This window comes from Sus scrofa, chromosome 6, assembly GCF_054392235.1.
Source record: "Sus scrofa isolate SSC_HxYL_T2T_F1_AM1 chromosome 6, Sscrofa_HxYL_maternal_Yorkshire_Landrace_v2.0, whole genome shotgun sequence".
In the NCBI taxonomy this organism is placed as follows: Eukaryota; Metazoa; Chordata; class Mammalia; order Artiodactyla; family Suidae; genus Sus; species Sus scrofa.
The window spans coordinates 124,283,619-124,302,922 of NC_139388.1; the positions used below are offsets into that span (position 1 = coordinate 124,283,619).

Genomic DNA, 19,304 nt, shown 5'->3' on the forward strand with positions numbered 1-19,304 from the left:
TCTGGCGTAGGCTGGCGGCTACAGCTCCGATTTGACACCTGGCCTGGGAACCTCCATATGCCGCGGGTAGCGCCCTAGAAAATACAAAAAATAAAAAAATTAAAAATTAACAAAAATAAAAGGCAAGGAGTTCCTGTTGTGGCTCAGTGGGTTAAGAACCAGACATAGAGACCTATGAGGATGTGAGGTGTATCCCTGGCCTCACTCAGTGGGTTAGGGATCCCACAGTGCCACAAGCTGCAACAAAGGTTTCAGATGTGGCTTGGATCTGGTGTTGCCGTGGCTGTGGCATCACAGGCTTGCAGCTGCAGTTCCAATTCGACCCCTAGCCTAGGAGCTTCCATATGCCACAGGTGCAGCCATAAATAAATAAATAAAAGGCAACATAGGTTTTTCCAAAAAAAGAATACATCATTGTCAAGCAAAATTAATGAAAAGCCAATATCCTAGATATATGATAGTCAAAGTGTTAAATGTGGAGGAGAAAGGAAAAAAATATAGTAACTAGACCAAAGGGAAAAAGAGACTGAGAATTCTATATTCAGCCAAGCAGGCATTCACAGGTAAGCAAAAAGGAAAGCTACTCTTAGACCTGCAAAGACCTGTAAGATTTTTGTTACTCTTCAAGACTTCTACATCTCTAGCCTTTATTTTGACATAGTTGACTAAAATAGCTTTTCAAGTAAAATTTTTAATGACAACAGATGAATAATGTAACTTTTTAAAATAAGAAAAATATGATTCCCTGCAGACTAAAAGAGATTTAGGATCCAATAAAACTCAGGAAGGAAGATAAGGAAGAGAGGGAGAAACTAAAAGATGGGCCACTATTTCAAATTATGCAATTTTTAAAAAATCTATTTTAGGGCCATACCCAAGGCATATGGAGGTTCCCAGGCTAAGGGCCAAACAGGAGCTGTAGCTACTGGCCTACGCCACAGCTCAAGGCAACACTGGATCCTTTAACCCACTGAGCGAGGCCAAGTACAGAACTTGCATCCTCATGGGTGCTAATGAGATTTGTTTCTTCTGAGCCACAAAAGAAACTCTAAATCATGCAATATCAATATGAATAGTAGGGTTGTGGTTTTTATCTTCCATTCTGGATTTTTGGTATCCTTTGTTTTCCCCAATGAATGAATGTGCAAATATATATATAGGTGAACAAATACTTCTGGAAATTTCATAAAGAAGAAATAAATTTCTAGCCACAGACCAGAAAATGGATTACTCTCAAAATACCATGCTCTCTTCATATCAGAAACATTCAAGCAGAGGCTAATCTTTTAGGAAATGTTCTAGAATAATTTCTAACACTGGGTGGGTTACATGATCTCCAAATGCTTTTGAATAACAAATATTATCAATCTAAGACTACAACCATCAGTTTACAACAAAAAACCTCAGAAAATGGACAGCAGTTCCCGTTGTGGCTCAGCAGGTTAAGAATGTGACCAGTATCCATGAGGATGTGGGTTCAATCCCTGGCCTCACTCAGTGGGTTAAGGATCCGGTGTTGCCACATAGGTCAAAGATGCAGCTCAGATCCTGTGTGGCCGTAGCAAAGGCTGGGAACGGCGACTCCAATTCAACCCCTAGCCTGAGAACTTCCATATGTCGCAGGCGTGGCCCTAAAAAGACTTGAGAGGAAAAAAAAGGACAAAGGACAAAGGACTTCTCCAAAGAAGACAAACAAATGGCCAAAAATCACATGAAAGATGCTAATATTACTAATTATTAGGGAAATGCAAGACAAAACTACAATGAGATATTGCCTCACATCCATTAGGCTGGCTACTGACCAACAAAAACCAAAATAACACGTGTTGGCAAGGATATGGAGAAAACGGAATCCTGTGCACTGCTGGTGGGAACGTGAAATAATTGTAGCCATTAGAGATGGTATGATATTGTATGGTAATGGCCATTTCTCAAAAAAAATGGAAAACAGAATCACCATATAATCAAGCAATCCCACTCCTGGATATATACCCAAAAGATGTGAAAGCAAGGACTCAAAGATATATCTGCTTAGAACTCATCCATGTTCACAGCAGCATAAATTATTCCAAACAGCCAAAAGGTGGAAGCACCTCAAGCGTCCACTGATGGATAACTGGGAAAACAAAATGTGGAACTGTACACATCATGAAATATCCATCAGTCTTAAAAAGGAAAGCACTTCTGTTATATGTTATGATATGGATAAACCTAAAGAATGCTATGCTAAGTGAAATGAGCCAGCCACAAATACTGTAATTCCACTTATATTAGGTACCTAGCCCAGTCAAATTCAGAGAGCAAAGTATTAGCATTAATCAGCAATGTAACAGAGAAGGGCAAGTAAAACCAAATGAAAGGGACAGAGAAGGGCTCTGAAAAGGTGACACAGGGACATAAACCTGAATGAGAAAAGGAAACAACTAGGTAAAGGTGAGGAGAGAGCACCCCAGTCACTCTGTTAGCAAAGCAGAAACTCTGGTGAGAGAACTTGCTTCATCTGCTTAAAGAGCGAAATGGATGCCTTTGAAATGGATACCAGATGAGGTTAAAAGGGGACGGCACAAGACTAGTGATCTCATAGGCAATATATGGAGTTTAAAACAAGATCCAAAAGTGCAATAGGAAGCAGTGGAGAGTTTTAAACAGGGGTATGATGAGACCTGTTTTCTTCTTAAAAGATCAATCTGGATGCAGTGGTATAGAAACTAAAGACAGGGAACAGGAATATCAGTTAACAATCCAGGTAATAGACTAGAATGGTTTGGCTGGAGTCATGAAACACATATATTAGTAGTTCCATTTAATGAGACACAAAAGGTTTTCCATTTATATAACTGAACTCATGTTTATCTTCACTCCCCCCCCACCCCAAAGTCACTAAATTTATAAAGGCAGAAACCCACAAGGATAGAGAACAGGGCACTACAGTGCACAGATAACTTTTGGAAGATGGAAAAAACTGAAACAACAGATAATGATCAAAATCAATGTTCATCCTGAGGAATTCTGGATAGTCTTGGGACTCTGAGGCATCAAGCTTCTTGAAATGTAATGATGAGTCTCAAGGCTCACAATGAAGATCAAATACATATCTTTACATCAATCTGTTAAAACTCATCCCATACAGCCAAAAGATAAGGGATAAGAACTGAGCCAAAGATCTGCACTTGGAGATGCTAATCACACAGGTTAAGAGGTGAGGCACTGTTCTGAAAATGGATGCCCTGTTACCTACCCAGCAAATCTGAAACATTTTCTTTGGAGAAAAGGAATAGCCTAGAAGAAAAGACCTATACAGATAATAATATTTCGGAATCATCAAAGACAATGATCTAGTATAAACTTAGTCAAAGATTGATAACATGTATCTAGTTTTTAATATGAATCAGCAATTTTATCTTCAGGAATTTATCACAAGAGATAATGAGGTATCTAAGTAAAGAGTTAACTAAAGAGATGTTCACTGCAATACTGTTCATAATTTCAAAGCAATGAAAACAGTCATAATGAACAGACAGCTATGATACATCCATACATTAAAAAGGAAAATGGTGACATAAGATGCACATAATAAATTAAATGAAAAGAAAATGTGCAAAATAATACATCAGCTCAATACATAAGGCTAATAAGCCTTTTGCTTATTTATCTTCTTCCCTAGGATGAAAATAGCTTACCTGCAAAATCAACAAAAATAATCAAGATTACATAATTATTTAAAGATGGATATATTAACCATAAAGTTTTCAACTTAATATTTCAATCTCAAAAAAATAACCTAAAAAATCATTAAGAAACTAGTAACATTTGCTTCTTTAAAAAAAGTCCATAGCTCAGAGTTCTCAAGGTGGCTCAGTGGTTAACAAATCCAACTAGGAACCATGAGGTTGCAGGTTCGATCCCTGGCCTTGCTCAGTGGGTTAAGGATCCAGCACTGCTGTGAGCTATGGTGTAGCTTGCAGACGCGGGTCTGAAGGGTCTGATCTGGCGTTGCTGTGGCTGTGGCGTGGGCCAGCAGCTACAGCTCCAATTAGACCCCTAGTCTGGGAATCTCCATATGCCATGGATGTGGCCCTAGAAAAGACAAACAAAAGGAAAACCCCTTAGCTCCATCTTACCAAATTTTAAATTTAAATGAAATCAATTTCAACAGAAAAACAAAATACAAAGAAATAACCAAATGACAGATGAAAGATTCCCAGAAGCAGTTCCCCATATATTTTTTACTACTATGCCCTTGAATATTTGTAATTTGATGTTAGCAACCATCAAAAAACTACATGCAAACACCTTCCGCAAGATTTTTAAATTTCCATTTTCAGTACTATATATTTAAAATACTCTTATTTCCTAAACTGAGGGATGACATTAAAAATTTCTAATCACTAAGCGTATCAGACAAAACAAAATTTAATAAGCACTTAAAAGACAGAAAGTGAACTATCTGGAAAACAAAAAAATTTATAAAAGTACTTTTGAAAAGGCCAAGAAAATCAAGAAGTATCTCCTTAGCAAAATGCTGTCATTTAAAATATTAAGTATGAAGGCAAATATGTAAAAAATAACTGGGAAGAAAATAAAATTCATATACACAATAATCATAATTAAAATTACAGACATGTGAAAAATACCTAATAGTAATAAAAACAAATATCTACTGTATAATTAAATGTAGGTAAAACAAATGGGCCTGTAGAAAAGGCTACATTCATGTATACACATGTATATCTAGAAATAAATATGATAGAAATGCCATTTTACAATACAGTAAGATACAGACTGCCATTAATTAACTAAATGATGAGGGGACATTTCCTATCACTTTCAAACAGTTATATCCCTACATCATATATACCATGAACAAAAAAAATTTTTTTTTGTCTTTTTTTGGGGGCGCACCCACAGCATATGGACGTTCCCAAGCTAGGGGTTGAATCAGAACTGCAGCTGCCAGCCTATGCCACAGCCACAGCAACGCCAGATGCAAGCCATGTCTGCGACCTACACCACAGCTCATGGCAACGCCAGATCCTTTACCCACTGAGTGAGGCCAGGGATCAAACCCGAAACCTCATGGCTACTAGTTGGGTTCATTAACCACTGAATCACAACAGGAACTCCCAAAAAAATCTTCATAAAATTGTCAGTAAAAACTATTGAAAATTTATATAGTACTTTTGTAGTTAAGGCTTGAGAAGGCCATCTTAAATATATCCAGAAATCCCAGAATCTATAAAGGCAAAGACAAACATTACTTTGTCTTATAATCATAAACTTAGAACCAACAAAAGTAAACAAAGGACATAGGAAATTTGTAGCAGAATTAAAATAACTAATAAATATTTTCTAAATGACCAATGGGTGGACAAAGAAATTTTTTTTAACCTATGAGATATACACAAATTTTAAAAAGCACGGACATTCACTGTTGGGAGAGGTTTTGTAGGAAAAGATACACTCATAGTTCAAGGAGTTTAAAAAGGCAGAACCTTTTGGAGAGTTTGCATACATTATCAACGCTTAAAAGAAATTGTTTCTGACCCAGCTATTCTATTCTACTTCTGAGAATCAATCCTGCAGATATACTTGCACAACTATACAAACCTGCATCACCAAGATGCTCTCTGTAGTAATACCTATAATGAACAAAAGTAAGAAAAGCAACTCAATGGATGCAATCTGACACCATGAGAAGAGTGACAGACTTAAACATTCATAAATGAGTATTATGCCTTCTTTTCAAAAAATGAGATAAATGTGAATATACTGATGTAAGACTGCAAAAGATAAACACTATCCCCTCTGATAGCTTTCCCATCCTGACTTCCAAAACTTGGAACTATGATTTCTCCATTGAAATCAAATCAAATTGTGATTTCCAACTTTCTATGGAAATCTATCTTAGACTAGAAAATCAATTTTCTATGGAAATCTAGTAATTTTAAATCGACCAATATACTATGACATAAACAAGGATTTTGTGAAAGCATGTTTTCTTACACCAATTGTATCATGAAAAAGAGGTATTCAAAACTGAACAAAGACATTAACTTACTGAATACAGATGAATTTCTGATCTCTACATCTCCCCCTCTCCAAAAATATCAAAATCAAAATGCTGTCTGCCTTCCAAGATAACAAGCTAGGTGCACAACATTTTATGCAATAATTTCAACTTCTGAATGTTGAAATACAATTCCCACAGCAACCTATGAAATAGATTTTTAAGTCTACTTTAAGTTATCTGCTTCAATAGCCAGCTAAAGTTAGCCACAAGTTTAAAAAATGATTCCTATTTTCCAAAAATTTTAAAGACACTTCATGTTTTCAATCATTACAAATGCTTTAATAGCGGCTTCCCTAAGAAATATGAAATAGCCAATTCCTAAACTGATACTTTAATGTCCTATTTTTTTAAAAAGAGAAATCAATGACATGTCAATACCTGGTCAATCACAGTTCATGTTCAAAGATGCCTGATAAGGGAAAACTATTTGATGATATCACAGCTGATAAGGTAAGTATAAATCTTGATCTCCCAGTCTCAACTTCAAAGTGATGCCACCTACTTGATACAAAAAGATGTCTAAGTATCTCAAATCACGTTCACATCTTCTGACAAAAGAATCACCTAGTTAAAAAGATAATTTACAAAGAATTCTATGGAATAACTTCCTAGTTTATTAGAAATATAAATTTTTTTACTTGTAAGTTAACATCTGACATTATTTAGGTGGTTTCTTCATAATATGAAAACCCAGCCATGATGAAAAACAAACAAACAAAAATTCCCTAGACCACTTTATTTCAAGACAGTGATTACTTCTGTAGAAAGAGGAAGAAGAAAGAGTTGGAGAGATGGTGCTTCAGCTACTGCTGTAGTCTTATATTTTTATAAGTAAAAACTGGAAGGAAACTTGTCGTTTTGCAAGCAAATTCCCTGGGTTCTAATCAACTCACTACCTCTTTGTTACCTTGAACAAGTTATTCAATCTCTATCTCAGTTTTCTTCATCTGTTAAATGGGGATAATAACATTTCCTGCTATACAGGATTAAATAAGTTGACATATATGAAGTGCTTAGAACAGTACCTAACACAAGGTGAATTTTACTGCCATTATTATCATCAGCCTCAGGCCCCATAATTATCAATCATGAAATCTGGCTGGAAGGCACTGGGAAAAGAAGGGGTTAGATGGGATGGTAGCTTATATTTTTTTCTACACTTACATTTCAAACATAAATGCTATTTTTGTAACTGGTGATATATGAGGAAGTTTAAGTGAGAAAGAAGTAATCTCCAATTTTCAAAAACATGAGACAATTCAGGCTTTGGAGTTTGATTATTTATTTTTAGCAGGAAGAATATGCTAATGATGATGACATCGTTAGAAGATACGCCCATGTCCAATACCTGCAACAGAAGCTCAATAGAAGTTAAAGAAACCATTCCAAAAGACTAAAGACAAAAATTGAATGACATTACTTACCCTTAATTCTGCTAACAACAAAACAAGTAATAGTACGTTTTGGATTGAAATAGCATCACAAGATCAAGAACTGGCAAGTTAACTACAAATGCTATTTTTTGAAAAATTCTGCCTTTTCCATTCTATATAAAATTGGGCAACCTCTCCAAGGGTAGAGCACAATGCCAAAAACTAGGTTCTGAGTGTCTAAATGTGAGCAGAGGAGGAACAGACTAAAAAGGGGTAATGCTAAACAGTGCTGACAATCTGGGATAGGAGAGCTCTGCCACTGATACTTAACCAATTAGCTGCTACCACAGGTAGAAATGGTATTCATCTTTGGCACACTTAGAGACTAAAGAAACAAGAACTAAGCTCTAATAAATAAAAGCTACTTAAAAGATTAAGAGGCAGCATCATGACATACCTACAAATTTAAAGGGAACTGTCTCTTTAAAAGGGGGACCAGACATACTAGAAATTCTCCTACATATTATTAGAAAAAGAAATTACTCTAGTAGCAAACAATTTAAACAAGGACTAATCAAATGAAAGATTCTTTTAAATAAAACCAAATCTGGTTCATCTGCCCCTGACAATGGCTGCTCTGCTCAAAGGAACTATGACAGTGTTTTTTTTAACCTCTGCACCTCCACATTTCTATTCAACAATATCAATCATCATTCAATTTAAAGAAGCAGTAACTTTCTACCTAAGGGTATGTCAGAGCTGGGAGCTGGGTAGGAATATACTAAGTATTAAAATCAGGGATGGAACAAAAGAGTAACTTGAAGATTACTTTCCTGAGCCAAATGATGAATTGTTCAAAAACAGAGAGACTGGGGACTGGCATATCCATAACAAAAAGTCTTTGTTTCTTAATTGTATTCCCAAAAGACTGTATGCACTCAGAAAAGAGATTAAGTAAATCCAACCATAATTTACTGTAGTTGACACCAGGCTTTATACCCTCTGCTATTTTCCTGTTATTTTCTGTTCTTGAAGATAAGAGTTTAAACTCATTAAGATGAATTACTATTACTAGAATTTCACATAAATGACTTTAAAATGCAACCAATTTTACTAATTCCAAACTTCTAAATTTACTTTAGGTAGGATAATTTGGTTCAAATAAATTTCTAAATTTACTAGGGCAGAATGATTTGGTTCAAGTAAAAATAAATCAATTAAATGCAAGGAGTGGCTTACCTGGGCCATTGTCTTAAAAGGTCCATGTCAAAAAATAAAAAATGCAAAATGCACAGCAACATTAAGATATTTTAAATTTCCTACCAAAAATAAATAAGCACTAAATAAGGAAAAGGTTACGCACTTCCAATTTATGCTCTTTCTCAGCAAGGGCTTCCTTTTGACAACGAAGAAAATCTGCTAACATTCGAGTGAGTTGCTTCCTATCATCTATTTCAGCCGCCAATCTGCCATTGTAATCTGCCAGCAACATACAAGCATCCTCTACCATTTTAGAAAGTCTTTCTCCGGATTCTTTATCTAAGAGAAGCACAGAATAACAAAATTATTCCACAACAAAAACAATACCATATGCTGTTTCCTTATCCCAACTCCCCCGAAAATTTCAGATCACATTTTCTTTTCTTACCTGTTATTTTATCTAGAAGAGATACTTCTTGAACTTCAACAGGCAAAGAAGCTATCCTTTGATGAACTGCTGCATCACCTGAGGCTGCATTTTCTAAATCTTGTAATGCTCTAACGAGATCTAGAGTCTAAAAAGTTATACAACTTTAGAACAAAATAAATGAAGCTTAAACAAATACAAAACACTTAAAATTTATTTCACATTTCTTAATCCTTTTAGGCTATTTATTAGTTTTAAACTACTTTTAAAGACAGTCTGTTTCTTTTCTTTTCTTTTTTTTTTTGTCTTTTTTGCCTTTTCTAGGGCCACTCCCTCGGCACATGGAGGTTTCCAGGCTAGGGGTCTAATCAGAACTGTAGCTGCTAGCCTATGCCAGAGCCACAGCAACGCGGGATGCAAGCCATGTATGCAACCTACGCCACAGCTCACTGCAATGCCAGATCCTTAACCCACTGAGCAAGGCCAGGGATCGAACCCACAACCTCATGGTTCCTAATCGGATTCGTTAACCACTGAGCCGTGACGGGAACTCCATGTTTCTTTTCTATATTAAGAAAAAGAAGCTATACTATGTTAAGTATTGGAAATATATAAATTGGAACAAAGAGGCAGTGGTAAAATAATAATAATAGTGGTAGAGGCAGTGTAAAAATAATCTATTAAAATAATGTGATTCATTTATATGCCAATACACACACTGGTAAAAGAAGTGAAGGCAGGCTATAACTTCAACCTATAGAATACAAGTTTTACGTATAATATATTCATTGTATTATCACTATACATAAGAATTTTTATCATTAAATTGGATAGTGGGGGATGGGAGGATACAAATCATCATCTACCACAACACAGAAGAGCCCTCCTAAATTACATTTCTCAATGATGTAATTAAAACACAAAAGAAATGTAGTTTTGGAATATGTATATTCAAGTATGGTACCTTCAACTATACTATGGTTTGTTACTAAAATCATTAAAGTATTACAAAGTTCCATATATCTGAGGACTAAGATTTACATAATGCTTAATTGGTATTTTATCATCAGAATATTTTAGCTGTATTGTTTTCATACCAGCTGTAATAATTAGGAGGGAAGGGCAAGTCTTTGCTGATGATTTCACAATTCATAATATCTCTAAAGTTATTCCAAAAAATAATAAGTAAATTTTCTTTTTACTAGTCTCCATCCCCAACTGCCTCCTTTTACTTTTTTTCTTTCTTTTTATCATCTCTAAGCCTAGATCCTGGAACGCTGGGAAATTTCATACATAAGTGAAATATATCAGATATTACTAATTCTGGGTATGTATTTAGATGACATTAACAGCCAGTTACAGATTTTTCTTTTAAGCTATTCCCTTACCAAAAATGCTATCACTGGATCTAGCTTCTAGCACATAGCAAATAATCAAACATGGTAAGAATGAGTGGAACCTAATTAGAAATACATTATCCTAAGTGTGCTTTTAATTCATTACTATGTGTCCAAAACCCCAATATTTTAAAAAATAATTCTGGGAGTTTCCGTCGTGGCTCAGTAGAAACGAATCTGACTAGGATCTATGAGGATGCGGGTTCAATCCCTGGCCTCGCTCAGTAGGTTAAGGATCTGGTGTTACTGTGGGGTGTGGTATAGGTCGCAGATACCGCTCAGATCTGACTTGGCTGTGGCTGTGGTGTAGGCCGGAGGCTGCAGCCCTGATTCAATACTTAGCCTGGGAACCTTCGTGTGCTGCGGGTGTGGCCCTAAAAAGCCAAAAACAAACAAACAAACAAACAAACCCAACAAGCAACAGCATTTTATAGAACAAGGAAAGAGTCAGGTGGTTGCTCAGCTACTCCTAGGAAGTACAATTTAACTCTCATCGGGGAGAATGGGAGGGGATAAGAGCCTGTATTTTTTTTTATGGCTGCACCTGCAGCATATGGAAGTTCCTGGGCTAGGGGTTGAATTGGAGCTGCAGCTGGGGCCTACACCACAACCATGGCATTATCAGATCTGAGCTGCATCTGTGACCTACAACACAGCCCACAGCAACGCCAGATCCCTGACCTACTGGGCAAGGCCAGAAACTAAACCGGCATCCTCATAGAGACGTCAGGTCTTTAATCCACTGAGCCACAACAGAGTCTCCTCAGATCCTATATTTAGAACTTGGGTAAAATACTGTTCATGTAATCATAATAAGGCTCTTATCATAAAATGATTCCGTCTTGAATTACTACCAAAAAGAAAGAAATGTAAGCCTATTGCTTGATTATTCCCAACATTATGTTCTTACTACACTTCTAGTCAAGCCCTTATCCACCATGACCATATGGGCTTCAGCCTTCCTGTCACTGAATTAATAGGGACTTGAGTCAGGTACTTGCTGAGAGGCTCGGTCAAATTCTGTCTATCTCCCAAGCACTAATACCGATACAAATCCACAATTCTAGGCAGTAATTGGTTGAATTATTATTTCAAGCTCCTTTCGTGGTGGAAAGCACTCCATCCAGTCTCAGGTTTTACGCACTAAGTTCTGATCCAGTCCTCCAGTCCATGGAGAGTTGTTACTTAAGTTCTTGTTACTCTATAGGATACTGGTTTGTGCAAACCATGTCTGCTTCTGGACCAAAGTTCAAAAGGAACCATACTCCGGCTCACATGTTGAGTTATGTTTCTGTACCATTTCTAGCCCATAAAGATATTTACCTTGTTTTAAGAGTATGGCTATGTCTTCATTTCCTCCTTTAAAATTTTATCTGTCCCTCCTATATATTTGAAACATAGAAGGAGGAAGCTTTAAGACTTAATGCCCACATAATTACAGTAAAACTGTCTTTCTGGAATCATCTGATGGTTAGGAAATGCTATACTGTACCAACCTGGGAGGACATGGAGTATTAAGATGATTCCAATTCATCTTATTTTACCATGGAGCTACATGGTTCTATACAGTTACAGAGAACTCTTCGAACATATACTTGTTAACTCTAACACACATTTTTACATGTTTAAAAGCAAAAATTATTAATAGAGTGGTGTTTTATCTTTAGGGATGGAATTTTTAGTGTACTTAAAGCATAATACAAAACAGTTTAATCATATAATGTTTTATTTATTTAAAAGGAAACTGTTTAAATGGTGGATGTCTCACCAGACCTAATCATACTTAGCAATCAAATCTTCTTTCTACACAAAATAAGACTGCCTGATATATAATATACAACATACTACATTAAACTAGAGCAATTTATTAATCAGAAAGTAAGACTTATTCATACAGCTTCTTTCTGGTACTCAGAACTATAATAAAAGTCAATATATAGAAGTAAAACACTGAAATTAATAAAGCTTCGTGAGTACATGAGGTACTAGTAATGTAACTCCTTTTACAGAGTAAAACTGCTACCTGTGGTGGTTCACTTGGAGATCCTAGAGAGGAACAGTTCTCATTCTCATCCACCTGTATCTGTTCATAAGTTCGCTTCCTAGGCTTCTTATCACCATCTGAATTGAAAAAATTGAAAAAGTTTTAAGGAGAGAATACATTTTAATGAAGAGACAATGATAAAAGATTATATACTTACAAAGAGCTTGCTTAAGTTGTTCTAATACATCATTTTCATAAACAGACCTTTCTTCCCAAATAGATAACACTCTTCCAAGGTGCTTCTTACAACTTTCATCAGTTTCACTAAAGAAAAGATACACATATTAACAGTAAAAGTGCATAGTGCTACTGCAAAAATAATGGTGATTTTAAATACAATGGCACTCATTCCCTGAAAAAAGTTGACCAACGTTTGCTGAGTACCACAATGTGATCAGCAGTTCAGGGGTGAAGTGACCAAGACAGACATACTCCCCACTTTCCTTAAAGAGCTTAGAGAGACATTATTAAACAAAGAAATTACCAAAAAATAGTAGAGGTGACTAGGGGTTATCAAGAAACCCCTAACCTAATGGGGCTGCACATGCAGATAAGAAAGATTTCTGGAGTTCCCGTCATGGCACAGCAGAAATGAATCGGACTAGGAACCATGAGGTTATGGGTTCGATCCCTGGCCTCGCTCAATGGATTAAGGATCCAAGGATCCGGCGTTGCCGTGAGCAGTGGTGTAGGTCACAGACTCGGCTTGGATCCCGCATTGCTGTGGCTCTGGGATAGGCTGGAAGCTATAGCTCCAATTGGACTCCTAGCCTGGGAACCTCCATATGCCATGGGTGTGGCCCTAGAAAAGACAAAAAGACAAAAAAAAAAAAAAAAAAAAAAAAAGAGAGAGAAAGATTTCTAATGGGTGATTTTTAAACTTATGTAACAAATATTTATTGATCAAAGTACTACCTCTGATAACTAGTGATACAAACGGAGCTTTATGGCAGCTGTTAAGTGCCACAAAAGAGAACTGGGTGTTAAACACAGGCATAACAGAGATTTGGTTCAATTCAAAAGCGATCAGGAAGGGTATCTGAGGAAATGATACATTTAATCTGAGTTCTCAGGACTGGATATACAGAGAAGTGGGAAACAGGCTATTTCCAACCACTTCCCACTGCCTTCATCACCACCACCACTGTAGACTGAGCCACTATTATCTCTTGCCTGGATTTCTATAACAGTCTTCTTATTGGTCTTGCAGGCTCTACTCTTTCATTCTATTTCCCACTAATGTAAATTAGATTATACTCTCAATCCTCTAAGAACCACCAATCATATCAAAAATAAAAGTGAAATCCTTAACCTGGGCCACAAAGTGGACATGTTGTTTCCTAGCTACCTTTCTGCCCACATTTTCTAAATACAATTCTCCCTACTGATTCTCAAACATTACAGCATGTGGCTCTCTCACTGTTTCTGCCACTGTTTTCTCTACCTAGGATCCTTTCCTCCCAGATAGTCAAATGGCTCTTTTCATCCCTCTGTTCAAATACCACCTCCCCCAAACAGTCCATCTTTACTCATGAAATAACTGACTATCATCATACTCTCTAGTTCCTTCCTTGCTTTATGTTTCTTCACAGTACTTATCTTTTGACACTGTAAGATGTATTTACTTGTTTATCTAGTTATTACCTTTGTCATCCACTGAAAACGTAGGCTCCACTAGAAGAGAACTTTGCCTTGTTCACTACATAGTAGGTAGTCAATAAATCTTTTATTAAACTCTAGGAAGGGGCATTATATATTTAAAAAAAAAAAAAAAGCCTAAGGCAGAAAGGACTAAAAGAGGTTTGATTAGCTTAAACTGTGTAGACTATATATATGCATGGGGGAAAAATGGGGGAATCCCAAGAAGTAGACTAGGCCATGAAGGAACACCTGAAGTCTTACTCAGGACCTGAGAACAACTCAAAGGCAAGAGAGTATTATGAACAGCCTGCAACTCTGGCTACAGTTTCCTACATGGATTTGCAGGCTACTGCAATAACAGAGAAATGCCATTATGGTAACTGGAATGGAAAGAACTCTAAAGAACTGAGGGAACCATATGTACACATGGGATAAGGGGAGCGAAGAAGAAAGGACAGTGTGATATATTACAAATCACTACATCACACAGAGTTCAAGATAACACCTGATTTCTCAAAGGGGCATCCAGAGAGATGGAGCTGCCATTCATCAAGAGAGTGAACCCAGAGGAGGACCAAGTCTGTCAGGGAGGAAGGACATGAGTTCAATAACAGTGAGTCTGAGATGGCTGGAGGCATCCAACTAGAAATTCGATAGGCGGAAGTTCTCTTATGGCATGGCAGGTTAAGGATCCAGTGTTGCCATAGCTGTGGTGCAGGTCGTAATTGTGGCTTGGGTTAGATCTCTGGCCCAGGAACTCCCACATGCCATGGGTGTGGCAAAAAAAAGAAGAAAGAAATTCAATAGGCAACTGGATATACAGGACTAAAACAATGGAAAAATATCTGGACTGGAATGTAAGACTGTCAATTTTTATTTTTATTAAACTGATTGCATGTAATGTATGTATGTATCACCCCGAGGGCTAGTAAAGAATATGACACCAGAAGAAGGCCTAGGACTCAACTCTTAAAAAACAGCAGCACCTGAAAAGATGGTAAAAGACAGCATCTAAGTTGAAGGGTAAATAATATTAGTTTAAGAAAGCAATGTATAGCAGTGTTTCACACTGAAATTTTTAAAAATGCATCTACTGTGATTACACCTGCAGGGCATGTGGTGAGTATATTTTCATCCTTAAATCATTCAACATAGATCATCATTCAACCCTGAATTCTATAATTTAGATCATAATTTTATAACTATTAAAATTATAACTAAATTTATAATTGAATTATAAATCTAAATTATCACCTACCTCAATAATATTTATCCAGTAATCTACCATATACTTGCATATAATGTTTGGAAATATACAGACCTCTACCTTCAGCGTTTTTCTGTAGCAAAATTTTCAACAGGTTTGTGATTATCTTAAATATTCCATATTTCCAAAGCATTTTAAAATGTTATACGTACCCACACACTAGAAAACCTTAAAATTATTATAGTACTAAGTTTTACCAGAAGGATTAGTTGGAAGATTGATAGTTTTATAAGCACAGAAGTTTTCAATATAACAGATTCATTCATTCTTAGTGAATTTTATTCCAATATGGCAGTTGCTTCTGGTCACTTAAGGAAAACGTACTTGAAACGCCCACCTTAGCCAAAAAATTTTTTATACTTGAGTACAGCAAGTATTCAACACATTTACAAATGCCATTATAGGTAAGTCTTTTTCAAACGAAAACGTCAAAGAAATATATTGTTTTTTATTTTAATGTCTTAAAGCAAGTTTTAGCAAAAGGACATATTAGGCATTTAAAACAGATCCCCTAGTACCAAAACAATCATCATACCTTGAAACATGCTTAAAGGCTTCCACTATAACTGGGGCAAAATCTTTTGTAAACTCCGGCCCCTTCCTTTTGCTGTTCTGAATGACATCATTGGCTAGGTACAGAAACGTAAGCTTTCTGTTTGGTTTGGCTGAAAAAGAAAATTAAATAAAATTAAAATATCTTCACTTAACCTGGACAAACTTTCTCAATACCCAAATCAAGTAGCTGAGAAGTACCACAAACTTACTAACCTTTATTCAACCCTAGATTCTCATTCTACTATCAAACTTAGCAAGTCACTACTCTTTAAAGGATAACTACTATATGGTTTTTGAAGATCATGCATTAGAGAATAAACAAGAACTTCAGAGGCAGAGCTAGTCAATGAAATATCTGTTTCCTTGGTTTTACCAAGTCACCAAAACTAATCATCCTTGATTGCCAGTCTTAACATTATCCCCAAATGAATAGCTCTATACAAGGAAATTCTCACATCTGTACAAAAATGCACTCCTGTGACTAGCTGTAGTAAATTTTATTAAAACTACTAAACACTACATAAAATACAGCCACTTAAAATAAGATGGTGATTGGTCATGTTATTAAAACGTACCCTAAATCTTAACTTGAATTTATTTAAAAAAATCAATCAAGTTATTGCATAACAAGAGTACAAAATGCAAAATAGAATAAAAGAGACATAAATCGATTACATCTTTCTTGTTTTTGAAATGAGTATTTGCCAAGCTAACAGAGAAAATGTTAGGGAGACCAAATGGACAAAGTTTAGACTTTTTCCCCTTTGGATTACATGACTTTAAATAACTGACTCATTTTGACAAAAAATATGTCCCTACTCACTATATTCTGTGGGTATAGTCATCCTTCTATAAGAGCAGACAAGAATTTCAATAACTGCTGACCAGAATACATTTTCACTAGTTACAATGTGGCACAGTAGTATTGAATATGACTTGATTCATATATATAAGGAAAATTTATTAGTTCAACACAATCTTTTATATTGACTATTTTTCATAATATAATTTATCATATTTCATAATATAATTTATCATATTTCATAATATAATTTATCATAATTTTCATAATATATAAAAATTTATCATTTTTCATAATATAATTAAACTTGAATATTCAAAGTTGTACAATTATACTCAAAAAAGTATACTTTGTGGCATCCACATTACAGTGGTATAGGGGAATTACGGCCAGGACTGATAATCCAGTGTACCACTCATGTGGGCCAGTTTATTGGAAATAAAACAAAAATTTGGGCAGGCTGCATTTGGTCCTCAAGATTTGAGCTTTCTGGAGTTCCCTTGTGGCTCAGCAGATGAAGGAGCCAGCACTGTCACTGCAGCGGCTCAGGTTGCTACTGAGTATTCAATTTAAAATTTAAGCTACGTTTGAGTTCATATCTTAAGACTTTTAGGGGAAACTAGCATCCCAACCTTCTCGCAAGGAACTATAAAATACTGACTCACAACTGATCAGATTTCACAAACCTGTACCACCCGCTGCATAATATGGTTTGCCTGTCTAAAGATGCAGCCCATCACTTCTCATGCTTTTGAAAGTTGCTGGCATAGAATAGTGATAAAGGAGAGATGGCAATAATAGAGACAAATTTCTAAATCTTCTAACTCTTGTCTGGTTAATTAAATCACAAAGCATAACTAGTTAAAAATACTAGGGCCCCTTCCTATGAAGATGATATTAATAGTAAATTTCCCATTATTCAACCCTATCTCTTTTTTTTCTTTTGTCATTTTAGGGCCGCACCCACAGCATATGGAGGTCCCCAGGCTAGGGGTCTAATGGGAGCTGTAGCCACCGGAGTCACAGCAATGTGGGATCCGAGCCACATCTGTAATTTATACCACAGCTCACGGCAACGCCAGATCCTTAACCCACTGAGCAAGGCCAGGGATGGAACCCGCAACCTCATGGTTCCTGGCCAGATTCGTTTCCGCTGCGCCACAACGGGAACTCCAACCCTATCTCTTTTTTACCTACCCCTGCCCACAGAATACCCCATCCAAAGAAATGTCCTCATTTAACCCAAGTATCAGAAGTATTATTTAATCCAAGTACTTGCCCTCTTACCATTAAAATGAGTTTAAAAACTCAAATTGTTCTAAGCACTTTATACATATTACCTAATTTAACCCAAATAATGTAAGGTACCATTATTATCTGGCATTTGGCAGTTGAACAAATAAACATCAAAATGATTATCTGGAGTTCCCGTCGTGGCGCAGTGGTTAACGAATCCGACTAGGAACCATGAGGTTGCGGGTTCGGTCCCTGCCCTTGCTCAGTGGATTAACGATCCGGCATTGCCGTGAGCTGTGGTGTAGGTTGCAGACATGGCTCGGATCCTGCGTTGCTGTGGCTCTGGCGTAGGCCGGTGGCTAAGGCTCCAATTCGACCCCTAGCCTGGGAATCTCCATATGCTACGGAAGCGGCCCAAGAAATAGCAAAAAGACAAAAAAAAAAAAAAAAAGATTATCTGCCCACAGTGAAATAGCCAGGTAGGGATCAGCCATGATTTGAATCCAAAAAGTCCAACTCCAAAGAATTCCATTACAATGGGACTATGCCGTCTATCATAAATGAAAAAGAGTACTTATTACCCTTTTTTTTTTTTTTTTTTTTTGTCTTTTTGTCTTTTGTTGTTGTTGTTGTTGTTGCTATTTCTTGGGTCGCTCCCGCGGCATATGGAGGTTCCCAGGCTAGGGGTCTAATCGGAGCTGTAGCTGCCAGCCTACACCAGAGCCACAGCAATGCGGGATCCGAGCTGCGTCTGCAATCTACACCACAGCTCACGGCAACGCCGGATCATCAACCCACTGAACAAGGGCAGGGACCAAACCCACAACCTCATGGTTCCTAGTCGGATTCGTTAACCACTGCGCCATGGTGGGAACTCCCCTTATTACCTTTTGAAAAGATTTAGTAGCAAAGCAACCAAAATATTTTAGAATGTTAGCAGTGTTATTTAAAACAGCCAAAAGGTGGAAGCAATCCAAGTGTCTGTCAACAGATGAATAAATAAGCAAAACCCAGTATATGCATACAAATAGAATACTATTTGGCCTCAAAAAGAAAGGACGTTCTGACACTTGCCACAATATGAATGAATCTAGAGGACCTTATGTTAAGTGAAACAAGCTTGTCACAAAAAGACATATATTGTGTGATTCCATTTATATTAGGTGCCGAGAATAGTCAAATTCATAGAGACAAAGTAGAATGGTGGTTGCCAGGGGCTAGGGAGAGGGAGATATGGAGACTTATTGCCTAATGGGTAGAGAATTCAAGTTTTAAAAGGTGAAAAGAGTTCT

The 19,304-nt window shown here is 36.6% G+C and overlaps 1 protein-coding gene across 7 annotated transcripts in view; it reads right to left on the reverse strand.

Annotated features, from left to right (window-relative positions):
* The window catches only part of RPRD1A (regulation of nuclear pre-mRNA domain containing 1A), a 71,205-nt gene that overhangs the window by 24,359 nt on the left and 27,542 nt on the right, over positions 1-19,304 (reverse strand). The window contains exons 2-9 of one of the 7 annotated variants that reach the window (XR_014807862.1): positions 15,955-16,084; positions 12,669-12,775; positions 12,491-12,588; positions 9,092-9,218; positions 8,807-8,982; positions 7,235-7,418; positions 6,449-6,571; positions 5,608-5,639 (exon numbers count right to left, since the gene is read on the reverse strand). Coding sequence is in view for 2 of the 7 variants with exons in the window: in XM_003356411.6 (XP_003356459.1) it covers positions 8,807-8,982; positions 9,092-9,218; positions 12,491-12,588; positions 12,669-12,775; positions 15,955-16,084 (638 nt within the window). In the remaining 5 variants the exon portion in view is untranslated. Of the gene's footprint in view, positions 1-5,607; positions 5,640-6,448; positions 6,572-7,234; positions 7,419-8,806; positions 8,983-9,091; positions 9,219-10,128; positions 11,850-12,490; positions 12,589-12,668; positions 12,776-15,954; positions 16,085-19,304 lie in introns of those variants that run through there. The other 6 variants (XR_304101.4, XR_014807864.1, XR_014807863.1 and 3 more) reach the window with 6 other exon arrangements.